The sequence below is a fragment of the Periplaneta americana genome, chromosome 6 (assembly GCF_040183065.1).
Source record: "Periplaneta americana isolate PAMFEO1 chromosome 6, P.americana_PAMFEO1_priV1, whole genome shotgun sequence".
Taxonomy (NCBI): domain Eukaryota; kingdom Metazoa; phylum Arthropoda; class Insecta; order Blattodea; family Blattidae; genus Periplaneta; species Periplaneta americana.
Genome location: NC_091122.1, coordinates 1,988,196 through 2,014,718, shown reverse-complemented (window position 1 = coordinate 2,014,718; position 26,523 = coordinate 1,988,196). Strand labels below are relative to the sequence as shown.

At 35.4% G+C, this 26,523-nt stretch overlaps 1 protein-coding gene across 1 annotated transcript; it reads right to left on the bottom strand.

Moving 5' to 3' along the window:
• Positions 1–8,279: 8,279 nt before the first annotated feature.
• LOC138700891 (uncharacterized) lies at positions 8,280–19,357 on the bottom strand. Its single transcript, XM_069827287.1, has 2 exons — positions 19,235–19,357; positions 8,280–8,755 (listed from the first exon to the last, which is right to left on the bottom strand). The coding sequence occupies exons 1-2, from the start codon at positions 19,292–19,294 to the stop codon at positions 8,411–8,413; spliced, it is 405 nt and encodes a 134-aa protein (XP_069683388.1). The 5' UTR covers positions 19,295–19,357; the 3' UTR covers positions 8,280–8,410.
• Positions 19,358–26,523: the final 7,166 nt, after the last annotated feature.

Sequence of the window (26,523 nt, the reverse complement as noted above, 5' to 3'; positions counted from 1 at the left end):
AATTTATTTAACATTTTTATCTTGCTTGAATTGAAGAAATACAGGGTGGGTTAAAAGTCGCTTTCTCCAAACACTTCGTTACATTTAATTACCAGGAGTGTTCTTAAAGTAAGTTCCAAAAGGGTGTAGTAAGTAAACGGGAAGATATTTGCAAACCATTTTTGTTGCATTGTATTCCCCACACTTCAATTACTTCTCACCATAATCTCCACCATTATTGAGGCATTTATCGAGTCGTGGCACAAGTCTTTCTATCCCCTCATTGTAGAATTGTGATGCCAACCACTCCCGCACTGCTGTTTTCACTTCATCGTCGCCATCAAAACGTTGACCACGGAGGGAAATTCTTGGGGTGCAGGAAGAGATGAAAGTCACTCGGAGCCAAATCCGGGCTGTAGGGGGGATGGTCAATTTGTTCCCAGCCAAATTTCGAGGTGAGATTTTGGGTGTCACGAGCTGTGTGTGGCCGAGCGTTGTCATGAAGCAACACAACTCCGTCGGTCAGCATCTCACATCTCTTGTTCTGAATGGCGCGACGGAGTTTCTTCAAGGTCTGACAATAGGTTTCCTATTAAACAGTATTCTATAACTCGTTCCGATTTTCCACTCAAAAAAAAATTTAGTTTTTGCGAGATTTTAAGCTTTATAAACATTATTAAAAACTACAAATCCCATCGGATTTTTCTAATTTCTTAAAAAAAAAATGTTAAATTCGTGTGTACGCACGTATTTCTTTCAAAAGTTTCTAGTTCGCGTCCGGAGAAATATGTGTTTGTCAATGTAAATAGTAAAAAGTGACAAAATCGTCGTTTCTCGAACTAGAAATGCGTCTTTTGTATATAACGTTAATAAAATATACAAATTACAACCGATTGTGCTAATTCTTTCAGAAAGTGTTTAATATGCGTTATTAACACTATTCTATCACTCATTTCGATTTTCCACTCAAACAAAATATTTCTAAAAATTTAGCTTTTGCGAGATTTTAAGCTATATAAACATGAATAAAAACTACAAATCCCATCGGATTTCTCTAGTTTCTTTAAAAAAATGTTAAATTCGTGTGTACGCACGTATTTCTATCAAAAGATTCATGTTCGCGTCCAGAGAAATATGTGTTTGTTAGAGTAAATCGTAAAAAGTGGCAACATCGTCGTTTGAGCTAGAAATGCAAGCATTAGAGAATTCACTAAACTTAGTATTTATTCCAGGGCCTTATTCACACTTGTTTTAGAAATAGTTATTGGGAAGATAGAATAATGATATATATGTCAAATTAAACAGAAAAGAATGTATAATTATATAGCATAAAAATCGAAAAAAAAATGTTTTCAAGAAATTTTGCCTACCGGATCCCCTCAATGGTTTCACGCCGAGGCAAGAATTCGATGAGTAGGACTCCTTTTCTGTCCCAAAAAACAGTGCACATGATCTTGCGTGCTGACATGGTTTGTTTGAATTTCTTTTTCCTTGGCGATGTAGTGTGCCTCCATTCCATGGACTGCTCCTTCGATTCAGGTGTGATGTGAGACACCCAAGTCTCGTCACTGTCACGATATGGTCAAGAAACTCATCGCCTTGCTGACTGCAACGTCTGAGAAAGCCCAATGCACTGGAAGCTCGTTTGGTTTTGTGTTCCTCGGTGAGCATCTTGGGAACCCATCGTGAGCACAATTTTCGATATCGTAATCGATCTGTAATAATAATAATAATAATAATAATAATAATAACAACAATAATAATAATAATATTAATAATTTATTTATAATGGCAGAGTTAAGGGCAAAGGGCCTTCTCTTACACTCTACCAGAGTCACAAAGTATACAAACAGGGAAAATTTAACAAAAAAGTTGAACAACAGAATACTAGCATATTACAAAATAATAATAATAATAATAATAATAATAATAATAATAATAATAATAATAACAATAATAATAATATTAATAATTTATTTATAATGGCAGAGTTAAGGGCAAAGGGCCTTCTCTTACACTCTACCAGAGTCACAAAGTATACAAACAGGGAAAATTTAACAAAAAAGTTGAACAACAGAATACTAGCATATTACAAAATAATAATAATAATAATAATAATAATAATAATAATAATAATAATAATAATAATAAAATCGACACTAAACAACATGAAAATAATACCATATTAAAAAAGAAGGTAAAATACATTGGAATATACTAAAAGCAACTCATTTAGTACAGATAATAATAATAATAATAATAATAATAATAATAATAATAATAATAATTATTATTATTATTATTATTATTATTATTATTATTATTATTATTATTATTATAACAATAACAATGATTTATTTTAGCTGGCAGAGTTAAGGCCGTAAGGCCTTCTCTTCCACTCAACCAGCAAAAAGGTATATACATATATACATTGGTACGTTAAACCAAAGGTCCCGGGTTCGATACCCGGCTCCGGAACAATTTTTCCCTCGAAATTATTAAAATCAACTTTACAGGGAGTTATACCTGAAATCTTGATTTGCATAATACACGTCACTGTTCGTTAACAGAAAACCACAATTTAAGTCACACGGAGTTAGTGTGCACTCGAAGTTGGTTGCTTGACGGTTGTCAGCCCACTTTGAGGTCTGTGGATATAGAGGAAAAATTGGATCGGTGTCGGTTAGAGTTCCCGAGTAGCTCAGTGGTAGAGCGTTGGTGCGTTAAACCAAAGGTCCCGGGTTCGATACCCGGCTCCGGAACAATTTTTCCCTCGAAATTATTCACATATGCATGAACTTACAAAGAATTCAACAATTTGATTTAGATGAAGTATACAAGAGTTATTTACGAATTAAACAACAAAATACTATGAACTATTAATTAAACACTGAAATAAACTGTGTAGCAGAATTAAACTAAAATACATAGAATGTTAATATATTTCAAATAATGTTAGATAATAGAAAGAGATTATTATGAGACAATTTTGAAAATACAGCACTATCAGGATGATGTCTAAAGAAAGAAGTAACAATGTAGTCTGTGATATTTTAAATCAGTATGATTGGAGTGAAATGCTAATAAGGTTCTCTTTTAAGCTGTTCTTAAAGGTGTTTATTGTCTTGCAGCCCCTAATACTTTGTGACAAGGAATTCCATTGACGCGAGGTAGATACTGTAAAAGATGATGAATAACAAGATGTTCTATAAAAGTTAATATGGAAAACGTAAGGAAGAATATAACAAAATGGAATATAATAAAATAATAATAAAAAAGAAAAGAAATACAAAAATTAAATAAAATTCATAATAAAAAAGGGTATGATAATAAATTCATCTGGTAATCAAGAGATCAAAAAAGGGGAAGGGCTTATAATTGAAAGGAATTTGAATTGAAAAAGTGCAATTTTAGTTTATTTTTTAAACTAGACAATGTCCGACAGTCTCTGACATGTTGTGGTAGAGAGTTCCAGAGATGAGCTGCAGAGACGGTGAAAGATGAAGAGTAGAAGGATGTTCTGTGTTTAGGAATGGAGAGTGTGATATGGTGGTGTGAGCGAGTATCTATTTCGTGATATGAGGACAAATGTTGAAAACGAGAAGCTAGGTAGCTAGGGTTAGAGGTTTGAAGAATATTGAAGAGTAACGTGAGAGAGTGAATAGTTCTTCGCTCTTTGAGACGGACCCAGGACAGCATATTTAGTGAAGGTGTGATACGGTCAGATCTACGGACGTTGCAAATAACTCGAACACATGCATTATAAACACGCTGTAGTCTGTCTGTCAGTCTCATGTTAAGGTCAGTGTAGAGATTGTCACAGTAATCAAAATGAGGCATCTGTCAGAATTTTGTAGAAAACACTCCGCGACATTTGTGGAAAATTCAAGGAAAGCGAAGAAATTGTGAACCTCTGTCCTCATGAATTTTTTCATCGACAGCACGCACCAAATCGTCATTGATCAAAGATGGCTGACCGGTACGCTGCTCGTCATGCGGCCCTCGTTGAACTTCCTAACCCATCTCCTGACCATTCCATCACTAATGGCATCATCGCATCAACATTTCAACTGATCACAACTAACCACACAGCTCTGAAACTGCATGGAATTCCTGGTTCAGGAAGTCCCTCATTTTCTACACCAAAATGAGGTGGTGCTCCTTCCTGTTGTCATGTCAACTGCATATCTGCAAAACCAGGGCTGTTTTCAAGACATGAGAATGGAAAAACAGTTGACGCACGAACATGGTTGTCAACGAACCACCTATTACACCAGATATTCATTTATTCAAGTTACGACATCTATATATGTGTACAAGTATGAAACCTACAGTACGAGCGAATGCGGGGGAAAGCGGCTTTCGACCCACCTTGTACTTTAAATCCGGACTGAATATCATTGTAATTATTATATATACTTTATTTGCGAAAGCAAATCACAATTTCAATTGAAACTCAATTATGGAATTTTGGACGAGAGTTCATACACCTCAAACCTTGCATTTAGAAAAGAATATTTTTATCAACAGTAATCTCACTAGAGGTTTTGATTTATCTAGAGGAAATCAAAATTCGAGTACGATTTAATTGACTATTACACGATTAGAAGAAAGTATATAAAGATTAGAAGTAACGAAGTACTCCAATACAATAAAATATTAATTGGCTTACGAAAATACAACTGTCATCAAATGTATTATTGTACCATCTCAACATCACGCTAGATAGCAGTAGTGTTTTATGATTATGTTTTCTTGTTATCAGTTGTGCCAACTATGGAATCTTCATTGAACTCTGTGGACGGTTACTAGTCAAGAAGGCTTTCTTGATTCAGTTTCATTTTTATTAAAGCATTTGTATTCCACTTCAATCATCCGGATCCCAGTAATCAACGTCACTTGACAGATGATTTTCAATAAATCTTAATATTAAACAATCTCTGATACGTGACTATCCATAATATCATATAGCAGAAGCTATAACATAACCTAACTAATATACACAAGTGTTAGAAAAGTTTTAATTAGGGATGATGAAATAAACAAGAAACGTTTTAATTAACGATGGTGAAATAAAAAGTAAACATGGATAATTTTAAAAGAAACAATTATTGAAAGTACAATTTTCAAATTTGAATGTTTTAGTGGTTGGTGGTTCAGTTGATGTTATATTGGACGTGTGCGTAAAAGAAGTGAACTCGTTGGTGTACATGCTGTATCCCTCAACTTATTCAGGATTTCCGAAGGGTGCTCTTCATATATGATCAGTGATCTTTATTAATTCTTGTTCTTGAATGCCAATGCGAGTCATATTTGAAAGTGCTGTGCATCGACTGGAGTGGTTTGTAATTTTCTGTTTTTTGACGGCCAGACCAGCGCAGTTTGAAATGTTGGCAAACAAAGAAACAAATGCTAGGATAGTGATGAAAATAAACGAATGCTTGGGACGCGATAAAATTAAACAAATGCTAGGGACGCGATAAAATTGTGAGATAAGCAGCCATGATTGATTGGAAAACGTCCTTTCGTACCGTTTTATTGGTGAAAAGTAGTGTGACGTAGTAAAAGTGTAATAGTCGAAACAAATATTTTTGCGAATATTGTTGTGTAAGTTATGACGTCATCCATATTATTTATAAAAGACGCTCTACAGTTTTTAATAGAATCTGAAGAACACTTTTTATGTATTCTACAGAAGCGCTGTGATTACGGTTGCTATAGTAACAATTTTATTGTTGACACATTTTGTTAATTCCTTGTGTTATAAAATAATTTTTATTGAAGAAAATATTATTCTTAAAAGAAAATGAGAGAACTGAGTTTCTGTTGTTCATAGAAGGCGCAAACGACAAAAGGTAGGCCTATGCAATATGCACACATTTTAACGAAACTCGTTCAAACTGGCCACCTATTCCTGCGAGTAGGACAGAAGCGACATTCACGATACATGGACACGCCACACATAAAAAGATCATTTGCTGCTAAGAACATCTTGTTTTATGTTGATTTCATCAATAAAATTGCTTTCATAACACAGGGACTAAGAAAATGTATCAATAATAAAATCGTTACCATGGTAACCATAGCCATAGTGCTTCTGTATAAAACAAATGAATCATAACAAAAATTATGCTCTTTCAGACGATGTTAAGGAAACTATAGGGTGTAATTTAAAAATGTTCTCGATGACGTCATAACACGCACAATAATAGCCGCAAACATATTTTGTTTTTATAAAAACATTCCTTCCTAAACACAAAGTTTGACGTGTCTGGTTTTTTTTTTTTTAATCCCCTCATTCAATTGTTATTGCAATTATGTTTTAGTTTTAAAGTATCTTATATAATGCACCGTGTTTTATTATTATAAAGCGTATAAATAGAATTCGACTCTAATACACCTGTACCTGAATGTTTGCTACTCAGTCCGTAAAATTAACTATTATAAGAATCAATCCTGTAAGTCTCCATGGCAACACTTTACGGACTGAATCTGTCATCACCACGACAACATATTATTCAAGTGATCGTTTTGTAAAATTGATATCGGAAATACATCCCAATGAGTAGAAGGCTATGGCGTGCTAATGTGAATAAATATTGAAAATAAGATTAAATTCTAGTTTAACCCTTAGTTGCCTGACGGTACTTAGAAGTACCGTGATTTATTTTGCATACTGGAAGACCTGGAACAATAATAAACCGCCAGGAATTACGTGCAACCTGATAAATAAAATCCATCAAGGATACTGACAGTACTGTACATAGAAATACGACCTTTTTAAAATAAAAAATAAAAAAAAAATTAAAAATAAAAAAATAAAAAATTTCTGAAAAATTTACTGTATGTTTTGAATTCATATTCTAACAACATTCACTAAAGAAAACGGATTTATTTTAATTTTTTCTTATGTCCGGCAACAAAGGGTTAATCCATTTTGCCACGTCTTGTATTCCACATTTTCTTCTAATTTCTTCATTTGTTTGTCTGTCATGTATTGTGTATCCCGTAATACTCCTGAGAGTTCTCATCTCTGTTGTTGTTTTAGACTTTAATGTTCTTAAAATCACACAAATTTATTATATTGCAGTCTATTAATAAAATTCATACATGAAAATGAAAATAATTTTGAATTGTATTCTCATAGTTATGAAACAAAAGGTATGAATACTTTCAGATTATTTAAACCAAAATTCAACACTGCTACAGTATTTAATCATAGTAGTGATTTAGGCCCAAGAATATCCTACAACAAATTTATATTTAAATATCCTAATCTTGTCAATTCTAATAGTTCTAACATTAAATTTAAAAATTTATGTATGAATTTTATAAATAATGAAAAATTGTAAATTTAAATTTATATATTATTATTGTGTAGCACACATAAGACAAATTGTATTATATACTTCTTAGTTTAAATTTTGGAATCCGCCCCTGAGCACGAGTTCTACTCTTTCAGAGGTGAGCTAAAGTTTTATCTATTTATATTATATTTTGTCACAATTATTAGCAAAAATAGATACATTTACATACGTTACCGTTTTTAACATTGCGATGGCCAATCTGTTAGATACATGATCTGGCGGTGAAGTTCACCCCAGCTGTCAAGTTTACCCCAGTTTACGGTATGGACAACAGTTTATTTCAGAGGAAGTATACTATCCTACAAGGTCTTGTCTAAAAAATCTTGCTCCCGTCCCAAGCAAGATCTGAAATGACGCCCCTCGAGTATAAGACAGAAACAGCCCACATTTCGAAGAGGCACACAGATTGATTTTTATTTTTTTTTATTTTATTGGGTTATTTTACGACGCTGTATCAACATCTAGGTTATTTAGCGTCTGTCAAGTTTACCCCAGGTTACGGTATGGACAACAATTCATTTCAAAGGAAGTATACTTCCCTACAAGGTCTTGTCTAAAAATCTTGCTCCCGTCCCAAGCAAGATCTGAAATGACGCCCCTCGAGTTTAAGACAGAAACAGCCCACATTTCGAAGAGGCACACAGATTGATTTTGATTCGTTTATTTTATTGGGTTATTTTATGACGCTGTATCAACATCTAGGTTATTTAGCGTCTGAGTGAAATGAAGTTGATAATGCCGGTGAAATGAGTCCGGGGTCCAGCACCGAAAGTTACCCAGCATTTGCTCGTATTGGGTTGAGGGAAAACCCCGGAAAAAACTTCAACCAAGTAACTTGCGCCGAACGGGATTAGACCCCGGGCCACCTGGTTTCGCGGCCGTTACTGCACAGGTGTGGACCACACAGATTGAAGAAATCACAAGGCTGAAGAATTAAGTTAAAAAAAAAATAAGTATTTATTTTTAAACTGAAACAGGAGAGCACGCATAAATGAGAGGAAGAACCACCCATGTGACAGATGACTTGTGATGATACTGACGCCTTCTCCCGACGCAACCCGCAATCAGGACAAGGAGTTGACGGTGAAGTCCACTACGTAGGTCATGGCGTTCGAGAGGGTCAAGAACCCGGCTACCATCACCTTCTCGGGGACAAGAAGCGACGGCGCGAGGACCGAGTCCCAGACCTCGAACATGAAGGCGCCGGCAGCGAAGCAGAGCAGCGCCAAGACCCCCGCCCCGACCAGGTGCAGGGCCTTGTCGACGGGCGTGCCCAGGAGCTCGCCGGCGATCGACTGCGCGCCCAGCAAGGTGCAGCTCACCAGGGCGCCGTCCACCACGGCGATCTTCTCCAGCGAGCCGCCCACTAAGACACCGGATGTGAGAACTAGGCTCGCCACCGCCAGGAGCTGCAAACACGTGCCGGTTGAACACAAACAGGGCTGGGCAGTATTTGAAATACATTTGTATTTTGTGATTTGCAAGGATTTACAAAGTATTTTGTATTTAAATACATAAAATTGATGTATTTTATATTTCAAATACTCAAAGTACTTTCTTCTTCTTGTCCTTCAAGTTTTGGATTTGGATTTGAAGAATGAACTTTTGTGCGAGATCGTGCGTATTTGCTTGCTTTCCGCACAGAACCAATACGCGGTAAGTGTGAAATACCACATTCAGTATTCCCAACGTAACACACATAATTTCCCTCTTCTTACCGCTTAAGCGCCATATTCATTTTACTGCTTTAGGCTTTTAACATATTATTTTTAGAGACGTTCAATATAGTAATAATTATAAATTGGAAACTTACCACTGCAATTTCACCTAAATTGCACTGTTAATTATTGTTTTTAAATATTTGCAAAAATTAAGTAAACTCTACAACACCACTAAAGTTACTGAATTTGTAATGCAAGTAACATTAAGGAAGCCGTGAAAAAATCAACAAGATTCCAGACTCATCATAGACTGGGGGAAAAAAAGACAGACGTATATCACGGCCTGCTGGAGTATAGTAAGCACAGAAAACATTTTATAGGAAGCAATGTTGAAGATAGATATTTTTGTTTTGCAAATTTGCCATCATTGAACAGAAACCAAGATGGAGATTTCATTGCAACTAATTAGAAATTCCTCTTTCAGGTATGTAATAAACGATCTTCGCACAAAATAATGTACGATACACGATCGGTATGTTTGTTTTCATGTTCTCGGAAATTAAAAAACCTCAACTACGTTTCGCTTTTTCAATCTTTTCCTTGAACATGAAAACCTCAACATACCGCCCTTGTAACGCATATTACTATTGCCTACCCATTTCAGATGTGCTAGCCATACACTTAGTTTTCTTGCCACAACTGATTTCCTTAATGCCATGAAGAAATCTCCAAGAGCATCAAGGATCCATCACCCAACACTTGCTAAATGTTCAGCTTTATGGAATGCGTCTAGGGGACCCAAATCCTCAGAAATTAGATCAGATGTCTTGAAATATTCATTAAAGTTTCCTTGCCCAACTCGATGGAATTCTCTTTATGGTTCAGTCTCTCAAATATTGCAATTCAAACATGATATTTATGTGAAAAACTGGGATTGCCAACCTTCAAAGATGTTGAGGTTGAGAAGAATAGTGTGCAGTTCTGAAACCCATTGCCGTAGCCCTTGATTTAATGCAAATGAGAAGACGTGCTATTACGGCCAACTTCTGTCCACATTAATTTCCCTCAAAAACAGATTACATATTATGTTATGTAGTAATCTACGCCATCTATTCCAAGTAACTCCAGTCCTAATAAGTTCGCTTTCATCAAGATTAAAAGCGATGTTTGATTTGATCCCAGAAGCAAATTGAGCTATTTTGGCAGCTTGCTTCCACCCATCATTGAAGATGAGATGGCTGCCTCACCAAATGATAAGAAGAGGATACAGAATATCTGTGTGAAATCAGCTGAGCAGTTGTCTGCTACACCTTTGGTCAGTTCAGATGATGAAAACAATTTTTGTGTTTTCAACTCAAGTACAACAGACTTTGAAAAGCAAAAAGAAAAGAACTTGTCTGCTGTGGGTATGAGCTCATACAATTCTTCAATGGCAAAGGGACAGCCCTGTGCACTCCAGAGAATTACCCAACAGTGAAACAAGCTTTATAAAGTATAATACAAGTTTGTGTTCCTCTGCGCCTGTAGAAAGACTGTTCTGTTTTGCAGGATTTATTCATTCACCAGCAAGGGGATCCTTATCTGATAAACTTTTTGAGAAACTGGTTGTTTTCAAAGGAGCAGTAATTATTCATGTATAGCATAATAATTTCATTGCTGACTGGGAAAAGGAAGAATGTTCAGTTACAGTGTTTATATAAAACTTCGAGGTAAAAATAATTTTAATGTTAGTATAATATTTTAGATTTTCGGTAATATTCTTATTTCTTTATATATTGTATCGAATATTTGAAATACAAATGTATTTTGGTTAATTTTTTAAAAGTATTTTGTATTTGTATTTGAAATACTTGGGTGTCAGTATTTTGCCCAGCCCTGAGCACAAAACACATTCCCTCCTCACATCTGAATTCCTCAGTTCGGTCACAGTCTACTATATACAGTCACGAAGCTTGGGATGATTTTTTTGCAAATCTCGCGGTAGTTGCTAGCCGCTTGGAGCGCTGTGAGTACTATGAACAATAGACTGTGCCACAGCCATCGTGATCTAATACAGGCCGTAAGGCAGATCATGTAACTCGCTTAACCCGATCACGAAGGGCGGCGTTTCAACAATATAAATTAGTTGGAATGCATAAACAGTAACATATGTTTCTGTAAAATGTAGTGTAATTCCATTAATAAAATTTAAAACAATGATTATGAGACACTTCAGACATAATTTACTTGTGAGTAATATTATTTTTGGTGTGAAAATCACGTTGTTCGTATGTGTAATACCTGCCTTTATTTCGATTAAATATTGCGAAATTCTTGTACATTCATTTATGCACGATTCAATAATTTTCAATTGCACCGCACGGATATTTAGATATGTTGAAATTATAGGTTATGTTTGCTGTACCAGTTGCTCCTTTCTGTCTAAATTTAGTGATCTCCAATGCCTTGTCATTCATATGAAAATTATAGGTTATGTTTACTACATTTAACTTATATTCCTAAATTCGCAATCATACATTATAATTAAGCATAATGTAGTATATGATACCCCGGACATTCAATTTTTCTGTATTTTAATACTACAATTGAGTACTGAATTATTGTATTTATCTAATACTTAAGACACGAAATAACACAATTGTACGTACACTAATTTCATAGGAGTGGTATGGTAAATGTTTTGTCTAAAATTAAGGAAGGTAGATGTGCTTAACTGAAATCACAATATAAGTTCTTTTTTATTAAACCTCAAAATATCTTCCATTCTAAACTTGAAATGTTGATGCGAACAGATTATGTTAACATGTAAAATTCTCTTCACATTAAAATAACACAGTTTTGTAATTATTTCTGCAACATATTATGCAACAAGAAGTAAACGGAACTTATGGACACATTACACTAAATAAAACTTAGTTATGATACGCAATAAAGTTATAATATAATATTTCACTGAGCTCCATACACTGAAATAGAAAACCCGAACAAACATTACGGCCTGGTCTAGATCGAAAAGGCATTGACTGTGCCGTATTTCGCATTTTTGTGAAAAGCTGTGTAAACTGTGAAATGTTCGTTATCGGTTGTAATAACTGTAAATGGCTGAAATACAATAATTTGAATAATAATATGGGACAAGGAGACGTTTGTAGCACTATAAATTGTAAGAAAAATAGGTCAGTTATCCTTCTTCCGAAAGATCCAGGAAGGTGAGTTTATAAAATATAATATATATTTTATGAAAATAATATATAAATCTTGTGTATTTCATATTTCAATAGTGGAAGGAAGGTGTTAATTTTTTTCAAAAGAACACGATATCGAAAGTACAATACATTTTATCGTCTGCTAGGGAAAGAGTCTGTGATGACGCGATATAGCGATCCTGGTGGTGAGCAACTATCTATGGATGCATATTTCAACTGTCTATGCCTGCATATTTAGTAAGTATTAAGCTTCGTGACTGTATATACTAGACTGTGGTTCGATCTTCTACGAAATGCCCACCGACTGCTCGAAGGTGGTAGTATAGACAAATTCGAATAAAAAATTCCATATAAAATGTGTCCAATTTTTATTGGGTACAGAGACACAGCTGTTAGAATGTAACCCAAGAAGGTGTTAAGCAAAGGCAAATGATTACGTTCAAGGTTGATTTTCATAAATTCCACCACCGACTTCAATGCACTTTCGACTTCTCTTGACAACACCACGTGTAGCTCTTCTGAGGTCGTCTGGCGTTCTTTTATGAGGGCAGCATTGTTCACAATCCGAACGATTAAATCGGCTATTGGTTTACTTTTTCTTTGTAGACTTCGCCTTTCAACCAACCCCACAAGGAAAAATCCAAAGTAATAAGGTCCGGGGACCTTGGTGGCCAAGAAACGTGACCATATCTGCCGATCCATCTTCCGGGAAAAGTTAGGTTTAGGTGATGTATCACCTGACGACTAGAATAATGTCTTCTACTTTATTCACATTCTGTTCATTTACACGGTCAGATGAAATATGACTGCTGGACACCGCACCAGTCTCATGCAGTTTAGTGAAAACTGTGAGTAAACGCTCTTGAATCTGGAACTGTGCGGTTATGAAATCGTCTGTCGTATTCTCTACAAACAGCAACAGCGTTTCCATTACTATAGTCCCGTCGCTCTAATTTCCGGCAGCCAATCGCGTTGCAGGTCGCCTACATTTAAACGTGTGCGTCTTGTGATTCGCTGATTCATTTCTTAAGGCTCGATAAATACTTAATATAATCGCCCGCCATTTTAGGTCTTTTTTTGGCGTTCGCAGAAAACACACGAAGACAAATATAGGTCCTATACCTTATGTTCGTAGTATATGATTGAAATACAGGGACATCATTTTATTTTTACTTCAGTTTTTATTGTACCTGAGATTTTGAATGTACTTCACTCCCACCCCTTCTACTAATGAAGTTCAACCGTCCTCCACACAGATCCAAGACCGCATATACAGTCACAGTAGCCTTACGGTCATAGTAAACAGTACGTTCCAAAAAATATATTCGCGTTTTCCAGTGACGAAAGAGCTTTCAATACTGCATCACTTTCCATTTGCCTACGTCGTATCCCGGTTTCCCCCACCTGCTTCTATTCGCCTCTATGTAAATGCTAGTGGCTGGGCTGTCTTAGCTCTTTCCTGAGAACATTAATTTCTGTTAGGAATTGGACGTCTATGTAATATTATTCCCATGCAATTGTTTAAAATAAACTTAAATAAAAGGGTATCGTTAAGTAATTAACTGTCACGTGATTTCCTCCCTTTCTACGACGCTGAGACGTAACCACTTGGACGGACAGTAGATAGCATGTCTGAGTAATTTTATCTTTTCGGATCGGGCAGAAGTGAAGATTGAATTTACAGTACGTAAGGTCCCTTTTATAGAGTAGGTACAGAATTATTTCAACATGAGTTACTGATACGAAGTACGAACCTGGTAATTGGAATTAATTAGGTACAGTAGTCTATAGTGCGATAATATGCACATTAGAACTGTGTTTAAATATCCATATTATGATTATTTTTCAATTTAACTTCATTCTCTATATCGTACGCTAATGTGCTGTAGACAGTATAATATACACTGCATAATGAATACGTCCGCATGGACAGCTCAGTTCGTGAGTAAAAACACTCATTGTTAATACTGTACTGTATTTTGATTAAACAAAAACCTAATGAAAATTATCAAACTCAAAATCGCGATATTTCCTAGTTTACGTAAATGGATGAACTACTTTTCTACCCTCCTATACCTAGTAAAGTGATATGTTTGTATATTACGCCAGTACCAACGAACTGCAGTCGTGGAAGGGGGTAGCAAACGGTGTTTCTGGTTCTTCGTTGATCCAAATTTATAGCCAGGTTAATATTTGAAATGTTAGTAAAAATAAAACGATGTCCCTGCACCACTTCATTTCGCGACTCTAATAGCTTCTTCTTTCTCTACATTAATCCAACCGGAAAACTTTTTCTGTGTGGAACTTCCTCACATTACTAATTGGAGGTTTCATGAATTTATCCACAAGAGCTTCCAGCACAAGTTTCTGATGGTTATTATTCCTAACACACTTCAAAATGTCATACTGGCACAAAGTAGATAGAATAATGTTTCTTTTTCATAGTTTGGAGTAGAGATACGGATGAACATAGTATATTTGGTGCTGTCACCTACCGTTTCAGCGAAAGCATTATTAGAATGCTCTTATGAGCTGGCAGTACAAGCAGCCATCGGATACCAGATGCGTTCTAGTAGGCGGTGGATACACCACATGACCCATTTCCCATTAAAAAAATGTCACCTTGATCCAAGATGGCGGATTTTAATATGGCGGCAATTTTCCGGAAATATCAGTACAGCTTGGCTTACTCACCCATTCTTTTCGTCTCCTAAATAAAAGAGTTCCTGAAACTCTTCACTCCCCTGTAGGATACTATTAGTGATGAGTGCAAATGCATATTTGTGTTGGGGCTGCATCCTAATGAAGCTTGGCAGTTACTTTTCATGTTTAGTTAAGATGACTGACGCATAGTTGTTCGTATATATCAGAGGTCTGCATCGGACGTTTTCGCTCGAGCGCCAAGTAGTTCATAGCATAATCCGATAGGTAGCGCACACGCATGATGGGTAAAATTGTCACGAGCGATAAATCCTCGAACGGTATAAGCCGAGCGTTAGACATTCGTTCTTGTTACAGTGATGAACTGTGTAGTAACATCATAGATGTTTATCATTTCAAAATTGTGCAGTGTTTAACTAACCTCTCCATAGTACAACTACAAAACTTGCTTTAAAATGTAATATAAATTTTGTAGGTAAATGTTTTTTTTTTTTTTCACACAGGAGTGATTTTGTTTTTGCCACATCTGATAGATGTTATTGGATGTAAATGTAATTATTATAAACGGAGAACACAATCACGGTAATGCAAGAACCGTATCAAGTTTTCTAGTAACTCAATAATAATAATTTATTTATTTATTTATTTATTTATTTATTTATTTATTTATTATTAATATTTGTGTGCTGAACAACAGCCAGAGGCCAATTATAGTTCAGCACAATACACAAACAGAAGATACAAAGGTGCAAAACAAAAATAAATAATATCATAAATAACAAAAACATACATGAATACAATTGAGTACAAACAGTAAAAACTAATAATCAAAACGAAACTAAACCTTAAAAGGATCTAGATTGTGCCCATGCAAATTGGCATATTTTATGCATCTACAGACTGGAGAAAGTGATTTTGAATTTCGGTTATAAAAATTTTTTTGAAATCTTAAACCTTTTGTAGGAATACGAAGGCTGATATTGTTTATGATAGACTCACAATCAATATCACCCTTGATAACTTTGCAAAAAAATTGATAATCAAGATTTAGACGTCTAGCATAAAGGCTAAAACAGTTAAAATATTTACAGGTAATATCATAGTTAAAGTCAGTGGAATTGGGTATATATCGAAAAGCACATAAGGAAATAAATTTTCTTTGAATATTTTCCAATTTAACCGAATCGGTTGAAGTAATGGAATTCCAGGCTACAGATGCATATTCAAGTTTAGAGCGAACCAAAGTAAAGTATAGAATTAATAGTGACTCAGGAGTAGAAAAAGAATAGGTTATAGACCTTATTAAACCAAGCATTCTTATTGAATGATTATAAATATATTGAACATGATCGTGAAAGTATAATTTAGAATCGAGTAGTACACCAAGATCTTTTATAGAATTTTTCCTAATAATACAGGCGTTATTAAGAGAATAATTAAATTTTATGGAAGTAGTTTTTCGAGAGTACGAAATGACAAAAGTTTTTGTTTCATTAATTTTCATTCCATTAATGTCAGACCAAAGTTCAATGGAGTTAATATCATTTTGAAGAGTTTGGCAATCGGCAGAACTATTTATTGAGCGAAAGATTTTGAGATCATCAGCAAATAACAGGTAGTTTGAACTTATTCTTTTACATATGTCATCAATAAATAATAAAAATAATAGAGGGCCCAATGTAGATCCTTGGGGAACTCCACATAAACAATTAAATGGGTCCGAGAGAGAATCACCAAGACGAACACAACATTGTCTATTAGTTAAATAGTTTTCAAACCAGCTCACGTAGTTAGAAGAGAGACCAAAGTTTTTTAATTTATTTATCAGAATATTGTGAGGTACAACATCAAACGCTTTGCTAAAGTCGATATAAATTGAGTCAATTTGACCTTGGGTTTCAACAACAGGCATAACAAGATTAAGGTAGGATACTAAGTTTGTAGTTGTTGATTTACCTTTAGTAAAACCATGTTGTGCTGAATTAATTTTATTCTTAACATAAAATGAAACATGTTTGTGGATTATTTTTTCAAAAATTTTTGAGAAATTGTTTAATATTGAAATAGGTCTATAATTGGAATATATAATAATAATAATAATAATAATAATAATAATAATAATAATAATAATAATAATAATAATAATAATAATCTCTAATAATTAGTGTATCAATCTTTGCGTCTGTAACAGTTGTGCAGCATGATTATTCGTTTTATTATATTTTCCGTGACGTTATCTCTGTACTAATATTGTTATTAATCTACTGCTATATCAATAATATTTTGTAAAACGCTTCTACATTGTCGCAGTATATAGGCGGAACACTATGTATGGACCCATCATATTATACAGGGTGTTTCAAAAATAGAGGGCATAATTTCAGATATGTATTCCTCACATGTAGACAATACAAAAAGTTCATTACAACATGTGTCCGAAAATCCTTGCTTTCCGAGTTATGGCCCTCAAAACAGTGATATTCACCGGAACGTTTTTCTTCCCGCAGATAGGTGCCGCGACAGAAGATATTAACAGAGGACACTCTAACAGTTGATTCCGAGGCGAAGAGTACACTGAGTGTTGTGTTTGGCTTTGTACTTGCGACATGTACTGAAATCAGGAGCTGGCAGAAGTGCACTTCATGTACGGTAAGGCGGACGGCAATGCTGCGCTGGCTCGTCGTTTGTACCAGGAGAGGTGTCCTAATCGATGGATAGGTAGAGGTGGCCCAATTGCTTGGCCTCCACGCTCACCTGAGTTCAACCCTATTGATTTCTACTTGTGGGGCCATTTAAAATCATTATTGTATTCGTCTCCGGTGCCTGACATGGAATCCCTTCGGAATCGAATTGTGGCAGGTTGTGAGGAAATACGCAATACTCCTGGAATTTGGGATCGTGTCCGCAGGGCCATGAGACATCGATGTGAGGCCTGTATTCAATCAGGAGGTGGACATTTTAGCAGGAAGTGGACATTTTGAACATCTGTTGTAAAGACAGCTACCTGCGGGAAGAAAAACGTTCCGGTGAATATTACTGTTTTGAAGGCCATAACTCGGAAACCAAGCATTTCTGGACACGTGTTGTAATGAACTTTTCGTACTGTCTACATAGGGGGAATACATACCTGAAATTATGCCCTCTATTTTTGAAACACCCTGTATATGTGGTAAATCAAATATTGAATAATTATTAATTAGCAATAATAACTGTATATCGAAGTTTTTCATACTATCTTATTTATAACTTCATGTTCCTGTTTTGGTACGTTCCATTGACTGTTCCATTAAACGTTTGTCATAAACGCAGAAAATAAAGCCTTATTTTTACCGTGTGAGCAAAACATATGTGTATCTTATCTGTCGCCTTCCATACAAGATAAGACATGTCGGTGAGATGACCTTGTACTGTGCTTCTATTCATTACGAGCGTATCACGACCGATCGTATCTCACCCGAGGGTGCGACACTCGACCGAGTTCAAGCGAGCGATTTAACTCCAATGCAGCACTCTGGTGTATAGGTATATATGCATATTTTGGACTTGGAGCATATTTCATGACTATTTTAATTTGTTTTTCTACTTTCCTAGAGATTAGTAAAATATTCAGTAATTATTTACTTCAGCTGACAGCGCGTTTCTTGACAAAATTTATTCAGAAGCCCTTGATTTGACTTGGGAAGTACGTACAGTCTTAGAAAGAAGTTTTGTCGCACATATACTTTATAAGTTCCATAAAGGAGGTAATAAAATTAGTTTTGTTTCGTTGTATGTCTGATCATGTGCACTGCCTCCTTTCTGGAACTTGTAAAGTATATGTGAGACAAAACTTCTTTCTAAGACTGTACATACTTACAAATGGCTTTTAAGGAACCCGCAGGTTCATTGCCGCCGTCACATAAGCCCGCCATCACATCGGTCCTTATCCTGAATAAGATGAATCCAGTCCCTAGCATCATACACCACCTCCTTCACATCCATTTTAATATTATCCTCCCATCTACGTCTCCGCCTCCCCAAAACTCTTTTTCCATCAGGTCTCCCAACTAACACTCTAGTTGCATTTCTGGATTCACCAATTCGTGCTACATGCCCTGCCCATCTCAAACGTCTGAATTTAATGTTCCTAATTATGTTAGGAGAATACAATACGTGCAATGGGTGGAAAGCAATAATTTTCATTTTTTCTAGTTAATAGACTATGAGTAGACTTCTGTGACGGGGTGGACTGATGTTGGTCTGTTTGTTTTGACGTTCCTTGTACAGAAGGCGATGTGATGTAGTAATGACTTTATCTGCTATTTTGTCTTGTGTAAATTAAAAACTAGAAATCTATAAACCTCGATCACAACGAACTCACCACCTCCAACAATTTCAGCCAAACGTTGAGTGACTTGATGACTTCTCCCAGACTTGCCATCGCTGCTGTTAAATGCACATGGCAGTCGATACACCGTCGGCGAAAAGAAAAGACTCACCACGTTGTCTCTAGACTCGGACCTGCAATCGTAATTTTATCGGCCGATACGGTTGTCATGGCAACCTGACCTCAAGGAGGATTCCAAGATAAGTCGGCGTCCACATCTGTGAAGTAACGGTCAGCGCGTCTGGCCGCGAAACCAGGTGGCCCGGGTTCGAGTCCCGGTCGGGGCAAGTTACCTGGTTGAGGTTTTTTCCGGGGGTTTTCCCTCAACTCAATACGAGCAAATGCTGGGTAACTTTCGGTGCTGGACCCCGGACTCATTTCACCGGCATTATCACCTTCATTTCATTCAGACGCTAAGTAACCTAGATGTTGATACAGCGTCGTAAAATAACCCAATAAAATAAAATAAAATAATCTGGCATCTGGTAAGAGTTTAACAACTGACGTGCTTTAAAAAGAAATGAATGACGAAGAAGTAATCAACACGACCATAATATTTCGTACTGAAAGTCATAAGCAATACTTACTTACTTACTTACTGACTTTTAAGGAACCCGGAGGTTCATTGCCGCCCTCACATAAGCCCGCCATTGGTCCCTATCCTGAGCTAGATCAATCCAGTCTCTACCATCATATTCCACCTCCCTCAAATCTATTTTAATATTATCTTCCCATCTACGTCTCGGCTTCCCCAAAGGTCTTTTCCCCTCTGGCCTCCCAACTAACACTCTATATGCATTTTGGTGATTAATGTTTCCTTCCCCATAATACAACAAGTAATCTCCTATTCGTGATATGCCATTTCCATCTAACCTAACCTCTTGTACTCCCACGAAGTCTAGTCATAAGTAATATGTCGCTATAATTTCAATTTCAACAATATAACAAAAATGATTATATGATCATAATCTACAGACTTTACACTATGTATTGACATATTGTGACGTTATTAACTTCTATCATGTGGCCACAGGCGATGTTTGCAAAATGGTCGATAGCGATGGTTCGTTTCGACAGCGTGTTATCATTAAATTCCTTGCAAAAGAAGAAAATCTGCTGCTGAAATTCACCTCGGACTTCAGCGTGCATACGGAGATGTGTGCATGGGCGCCAGCAGTGTTAGGAGATGGTGAAACATTTCGAAGATGGGAACACGAGCATCCAAGATGAGCCTCGTAGCGGTCGCCCTCGAACTGCCTCCACGGAACGCAACAATGAAAGAGTTGATGAGCTCTGGGATGCATTTTACTTGAATTTCTTGAACCTGGACAGACCATAAATGCTGTCCGCTATATTCAGACAGTTTTGAAGCTCCGTCGTGCATTGCGCGAGAAACGCCCTGAAAAGATCATCTTGCAAAGCGTGGCCTCACATTGATCGTGTCACCGTGGAGAAAATCAGAAAATTTGGGTGGGAAAATCAACTCTTCTGCTATCTCCCTACAGTTCCGACTTGGCACCCTCCGACTACCATCTTTTCGGTTCTGTAAAGGAGCACCTGCGAGGCTAACGCTACGAGACGCTGGAGGACATCGGAAAGCAGTGCGTCAGTGTCTTCGGGAAGATGAAACGGACTTCTACAGCAAGGGAATTTTCAAACTTACAGAACGGCGGGAAAAATGTGTGCAGAGAGATGGAGACTATATTGAAAAATGACAGAAAAGTCTGTAGATTAAGATGATGTACCTGGTTTGTCTAAAAAATCAAATACGATTCATAACAATGGGTTGCTCATGACTTTCAGTAGGACCCTCGTACGTGGAACGTTCAGCGGTCTCGTATGATATTACGGACTCCGTAATAGTAATATGCGTTACAAGAGCGGTATGTTGATGTTTTCATGTTCGAGGAAAAGATTGAAAAAGCGAAACGTAGTTGAGCTTTTTTAATTTCCGAGAACATGAAAACAAACATACCGCTCGTGTATCGTACATTATTTTCTGCGAAGATCGTTTATTACATACCTGAAAGACGAATTTCTAATTAGTTGCAATGAAATCTCCATCTTGGTTTCTGTTTAATGACGGCAACTTCGGAAAACCAAAATATCTTTCTTCAACATTGTTGCTATAAAATGTTTTCTGTGTTTACTATACTCCAGCAGGCCGTGATATACGTCTGTCTTTTTTTTTCCCCTAGTCTATAAATGCGAACTTAAAACAAACGGTAAGGTTATGTAATGATTTATTTTTCATTTTAATATTTTAACAATATTATTTATATAACATATTGCAGTAATAACATCGGCATCTGGAATCTTGTTGATTTTTTCACGGCTTCCTTAATGTTACTTGTATCAGGACTGCAATAAGTTTCGTGGAGTAGTAGACTTTACTTAATTTTTGCAAATATTTAAAAACAATAATTAACAATGCAATTTAGGTGAAATTGCAGTGGTAAGTTTCCAATTTATAATTATTACTATGTTAAACGTCTCTAAAAATAATATGTTAAAAGCCTAAAGCAGTAAAATGAATGTCGCGCTTAAGCGGTAAGAAGAGGGAAATTGTTATGTGTGTTACGTTGGGAATACTGAATGTGGTATTTCACACTTACCGCGTATTGGTTCTGTGCGGAAAACAAGCAAATACGCACGATCTCGCACAAACATCAATAATCTTCCGCTAAAGATACGTTTGACGTACTTGTTACATAAACAACTATTAGTATATTTTTCGTGCACTTTTATTTTATAACATTAACTCATTATTCCCCTCAATTCTGTTTTGCACCTGCAAATATTTGAGAAATATGCACTGATGCCCTGAATATGCATATATATGCATTATAAAACTTCCCCATGATCATCATATGCATCGTCCACATCGATCTGTTATGTTCTCTCCTATGCTCGATGTCCTCCCAGATTCCAGGAGTTGGCGCCATCCTCATGGATTCCCACCGGTTTCTTCGTCACCTGATACAGCGGACGACTCATCAAGGACGCCCTCCTCGTGTTAAGAAAACTTCGCTAATGAGGACATTTGCCTACGCCTGCGCAGACCATAACTTAGACTCCAGAGGCCATTTCTTACAGTTCCCAGGTCCTGCCATCTTTCAGGAGCGAAGAAAATCAATCCCCAGTCGCTCATGCGTGTCCGCACTCACGCGCACGAATTCACGCACAAGAACCGCAAGCACGTCAGCTTGCCTTTGTCTTTGTCGAAGAATTCATTTTTTATTCCGAGTCTTGGCAACGCGCAGCTTCTGGTTCCAAGCTAAATATTTTTTATACTCAAAACAAGCAGGTGCTACCACAATGCACCCATGTTGACACATACTTTCCAATACGTCTTACGCGTTTCCTAACGGATTCAGTTGTTCAAACCTTACAAGTTATATGTTTGTATCTGTCAAAATAAGGGCTTAAGTTATATAATAATAATAATAATAATAATAATAATAATAATAATAATAATAATAATAATAATGGCTTTATTTAACCTGGCAGAGTTAAGGCCATAATGCCTTCTCTTACACTCAACCAGGATTAAAACTTACTTACACAGTTGAACATAAAACTAGATCAGAATTAAGTAATTACATACTGATACATAATGAGATCAAAAGAGGTAGTTACATAAAATTTACCTCATAAAATAAAAATAAACATAGTGGAATACATTTTAATGTTGTTGGAATCAAATACAAATCACATAAAAACAGAAGCCGATATTCAATAAAAAATGTACACAGTAAAAATAAAAATAAACACATTAGTATACATATTAGTATTAGATTACAATTAAATAGGATATACATAATTAAACCAGAAACCGACAATTGAATAAAATGTACACAAAAAATATATTAATAATAAAAAACAATACAGTGGAATACATATTGGCGTTAAGTGATAAATAAACACGATTTAGATAATAAAAATAAGAAACAAAAAAAAAATAAAAATAAATACAGTGGAACACATTTGCAACGCGTTAGGTCTGGCAACTCATCATAAGATATTTTTCTAATTTACATTTAAAGGAAATTAAAGTTCGGCAGCCCTTGACTTCAGGCGGCAGAGAATTCCAGTGACGAGAAGTAGCAACAGTGAAAGATGAAGAATAAAGAGATGATGTGTGCAGTGGTATTTCTAGCGTGTTATCATATTGTGACCGAGTATTTAAGTTATGATACCGAGAAAGACTGTGGAATCGAACAGATAAGTAAGAGGGAGTAGAGGTGTGCAAAATTCGGTATAAGAGAGAAAGGGAATGTAACTTTCTCCTCTCATTTAACCTGAGCCACGATAATTTATCGCAAGGAGGCGAAATGTGATCGTAGTAGCGGACATTACAAATGAAACGAACACACGCATTATGAACACGTTGCAGTTTCTGGGATAAATCCACCCTGAGATCGCTGAATAAAGTAGTATTAGTAGTATTTATTTATTTAACCTGGTAGAGATAAGGCCGTCAGGCCTTCTCTGCCCCTCTACCAGGAGATTCCAACTATAATATCAACAATAAAATTACAATTAGTATTAAATTTACAATTACAATTACAAACAATATTACAATTAGTATTAAATTTACAATTACAATAAAATCAAAGTACGAAAAGATTACCTGAATAATTAAAGCTAGATAATTTATCATAGAGAAACAAAGAATATTTTATATTTACTGAATTACAAATTAAATCTAGAATAACAAAATTGTATAGTGATGAAATTACTGAATATTGAAATATTTTGTGATAGATTAAAGAAACTATTTACAAGTAATCAATTACTGACCAAGTGCCTAGTAAGTTTGCGTTTGAATTGAATTTTATTTCGACAGTCCCTGATGCTAGCAGGTAGCGAATTCCAGAGTCTTGGCAGGGCTATTGTGAAAGAGGATGAGTATGAGGAGGTGCGATGGGATGGTATTGTTAGTATTGTTTCATGACGAGAGCGTGTGTTCAGATTATGGTGGGAAGAAAGGTAAGTGAAGCGAGACGACAGGTACGAAGGAATAGAAGAGTTCAAGATTTCGAAGAGAAAGAGAAGTGAATGTAAATTTCTTTTCTTATCTAGTTTAAGCCAACCTATTGCTTCCAGGGATGGGGTAATATGATCATATTTACGAACATTGCTTACAAAACGTACACACAAGTTATGAGCACGTTGAAGTTTCATTTTGTTGTCGCTGGAGAGGTCAGTCAGTAAAATGTCCGCATAGTCGAAATAGGGAAATGCAAGTGTCTGCACAAGGGACTTTTTTAAGCAAGAGGGAAGATGAACATTTATCCTTTTTAGCACATGGATAATAGAATATACTTTTCTGCAGGTTTCTGTGATTTGCATGTCCCAGTTGAGATTATTATCTATGTGAATGCCAAGATTTTTTACTGAAGAACTGAAAGGGATATGCTCTGTACTATAATGTAAAGCGTCACAATAATCGAAATGAGGCATAATAAGAGTCTGTACAAGCGTCTCCTTTAATTTAGCTGGATAGTGGTGCAATCTTTTTAATGAGTGAAGAGTGGAAAATACTTTATTGCATGTGTGTTTGATATGCGTGCCCAGGTAAGGTTAGATTCAAAATGAACTCCCAGGTTTTTCACAGTTGAACTGATTGGAATGATCGCTTTATTCAGAGTCACAGGAGGGAGGTTGAGCTTATTAATATCGGGGATTAATATAGGGTGAACCATAATTAATGTCATTAAGTTCAGGGGGTTATTCTTTGAGATACTTCAAACAAAAAGTTTAATATTATTTTGTTCCTTTTTGCTTCCTTTTCAAATATATATATATATATATATATATATATATATATATACATATACATATATATATATATACTTTAAATGTGCAGGGATTTTATCTGAACATTTAAAGGACAAAACTAAAATTCTTTCAATTATTTATTATCATAATACACTGCTCTCTTAAATTGACTGAGCATATTGGGAATTAAATCAATGGCTTTCCCAAAACACGCTGTGAAATGTTTCATATAATACAATTTTTTTTCAGAAAAGAAGCAAAAAGGAGCAAAAAATTTGATTGTTTGAAATATCTGAGAGAGCCTGAAATTAATGAATTACTAGGACAACTGATATGTCGATAATGGAGAACCTTGTTCGATTCCCTAATTTATGGTTCTATATCTTCAAGTAGCATTATTTAATTTTATTTGTGTTTTATCGTTTTAATACAGGATGTTTCAGTAGGTCACGATTTAATTTATTTTATCTTGTATGTATGTATTTATTCATACTGCAATGGGAATATACCCGGTGGCAATAATGACAATAATAAACTTAATTAAAAATACAATTAATAATACTAATAATTAATAATAATAATAATAATAATAATAATAATAATAATAATAATAATAATAATAATAATAACAGGGAATATCCTAAATTAAATGAAGAACGATCACTTAAAATAACATTTAAAGTAAATCTAATTTGTACCTTAAGCCTAAGTTCGAACTAAAACCCACAAGTATGATATGTTCATATCTGCACAAGTTCAACATTACACTCATTTCGCTGCACTGGAACTAAGACACATTTCACTGATTCTATCCTGATTCCACTAACACTTCAAAAACATTTCACTGTTCAAATACTTTGCACTGCCACTATAAACTATAAAGCTTCACTGACAGGAACACGTTTCACTTACACAACACACTTCACTGACACAACATACTTCACTGACACAACATAATTCTTCACTGATACAGCACTTCAATAACAACCTTTAAATACTGTGTATAATTACCGTCTATTAGTAAGGTCCTTAAGTCTATTTTAAATGCATTTTTGGTTGTTGGTAAAGCCTTTAGTAAGTCTGCAGGTAAAGCATTCCAGTCCCTGATAGTACGATTGAGAAAAGAAAACTTTCCAGTGTCCGTCCTCTGTCTTCTTTCCCTCAATTTATATGAGTGGTCGTTCCTTGGAAACTAACCAACCAATAACGACTAAATTTTACAAAAAACTGTATATATATATATATATATATATATATATATATATATATATATATATATATATATGTCTTGTATATTCCATGTGGATTTCATTCTCGTTGGATTAATTGTTTAGCCATATTTAAGAGTACTTTGAAATTGCGTTTTTTTGGGGGGTAACTTAAAACACTGGTTTTTAATGTACCTTTTTCAGTTTTGTTACACATGTTAGAAACCATATGTTACAATCTGAGGAATGGAGAAAATCACATTTTCATAATGATCATATAAAACATATTTG

What these genes read in the sequence shown, in the direction of transcription:
- LOC138700891 (XM_069827287.1), bottom strand. Translation starts at nt 19,294, where the DNA reads ATGGCAAGTCTGGGAGAAGTCATCAAGTCACTCAACGTTTGGCTGAAA. An exon ending in GGCTGAAATTGTTGGAGGTG is followed by an intron (nt 8,756 to 19,234) that starts GTGAGTTCGTTG and finishes ACGTGTTTGCAG; the next exon opens with CTCCTGGCGGTGGCGAGCCT.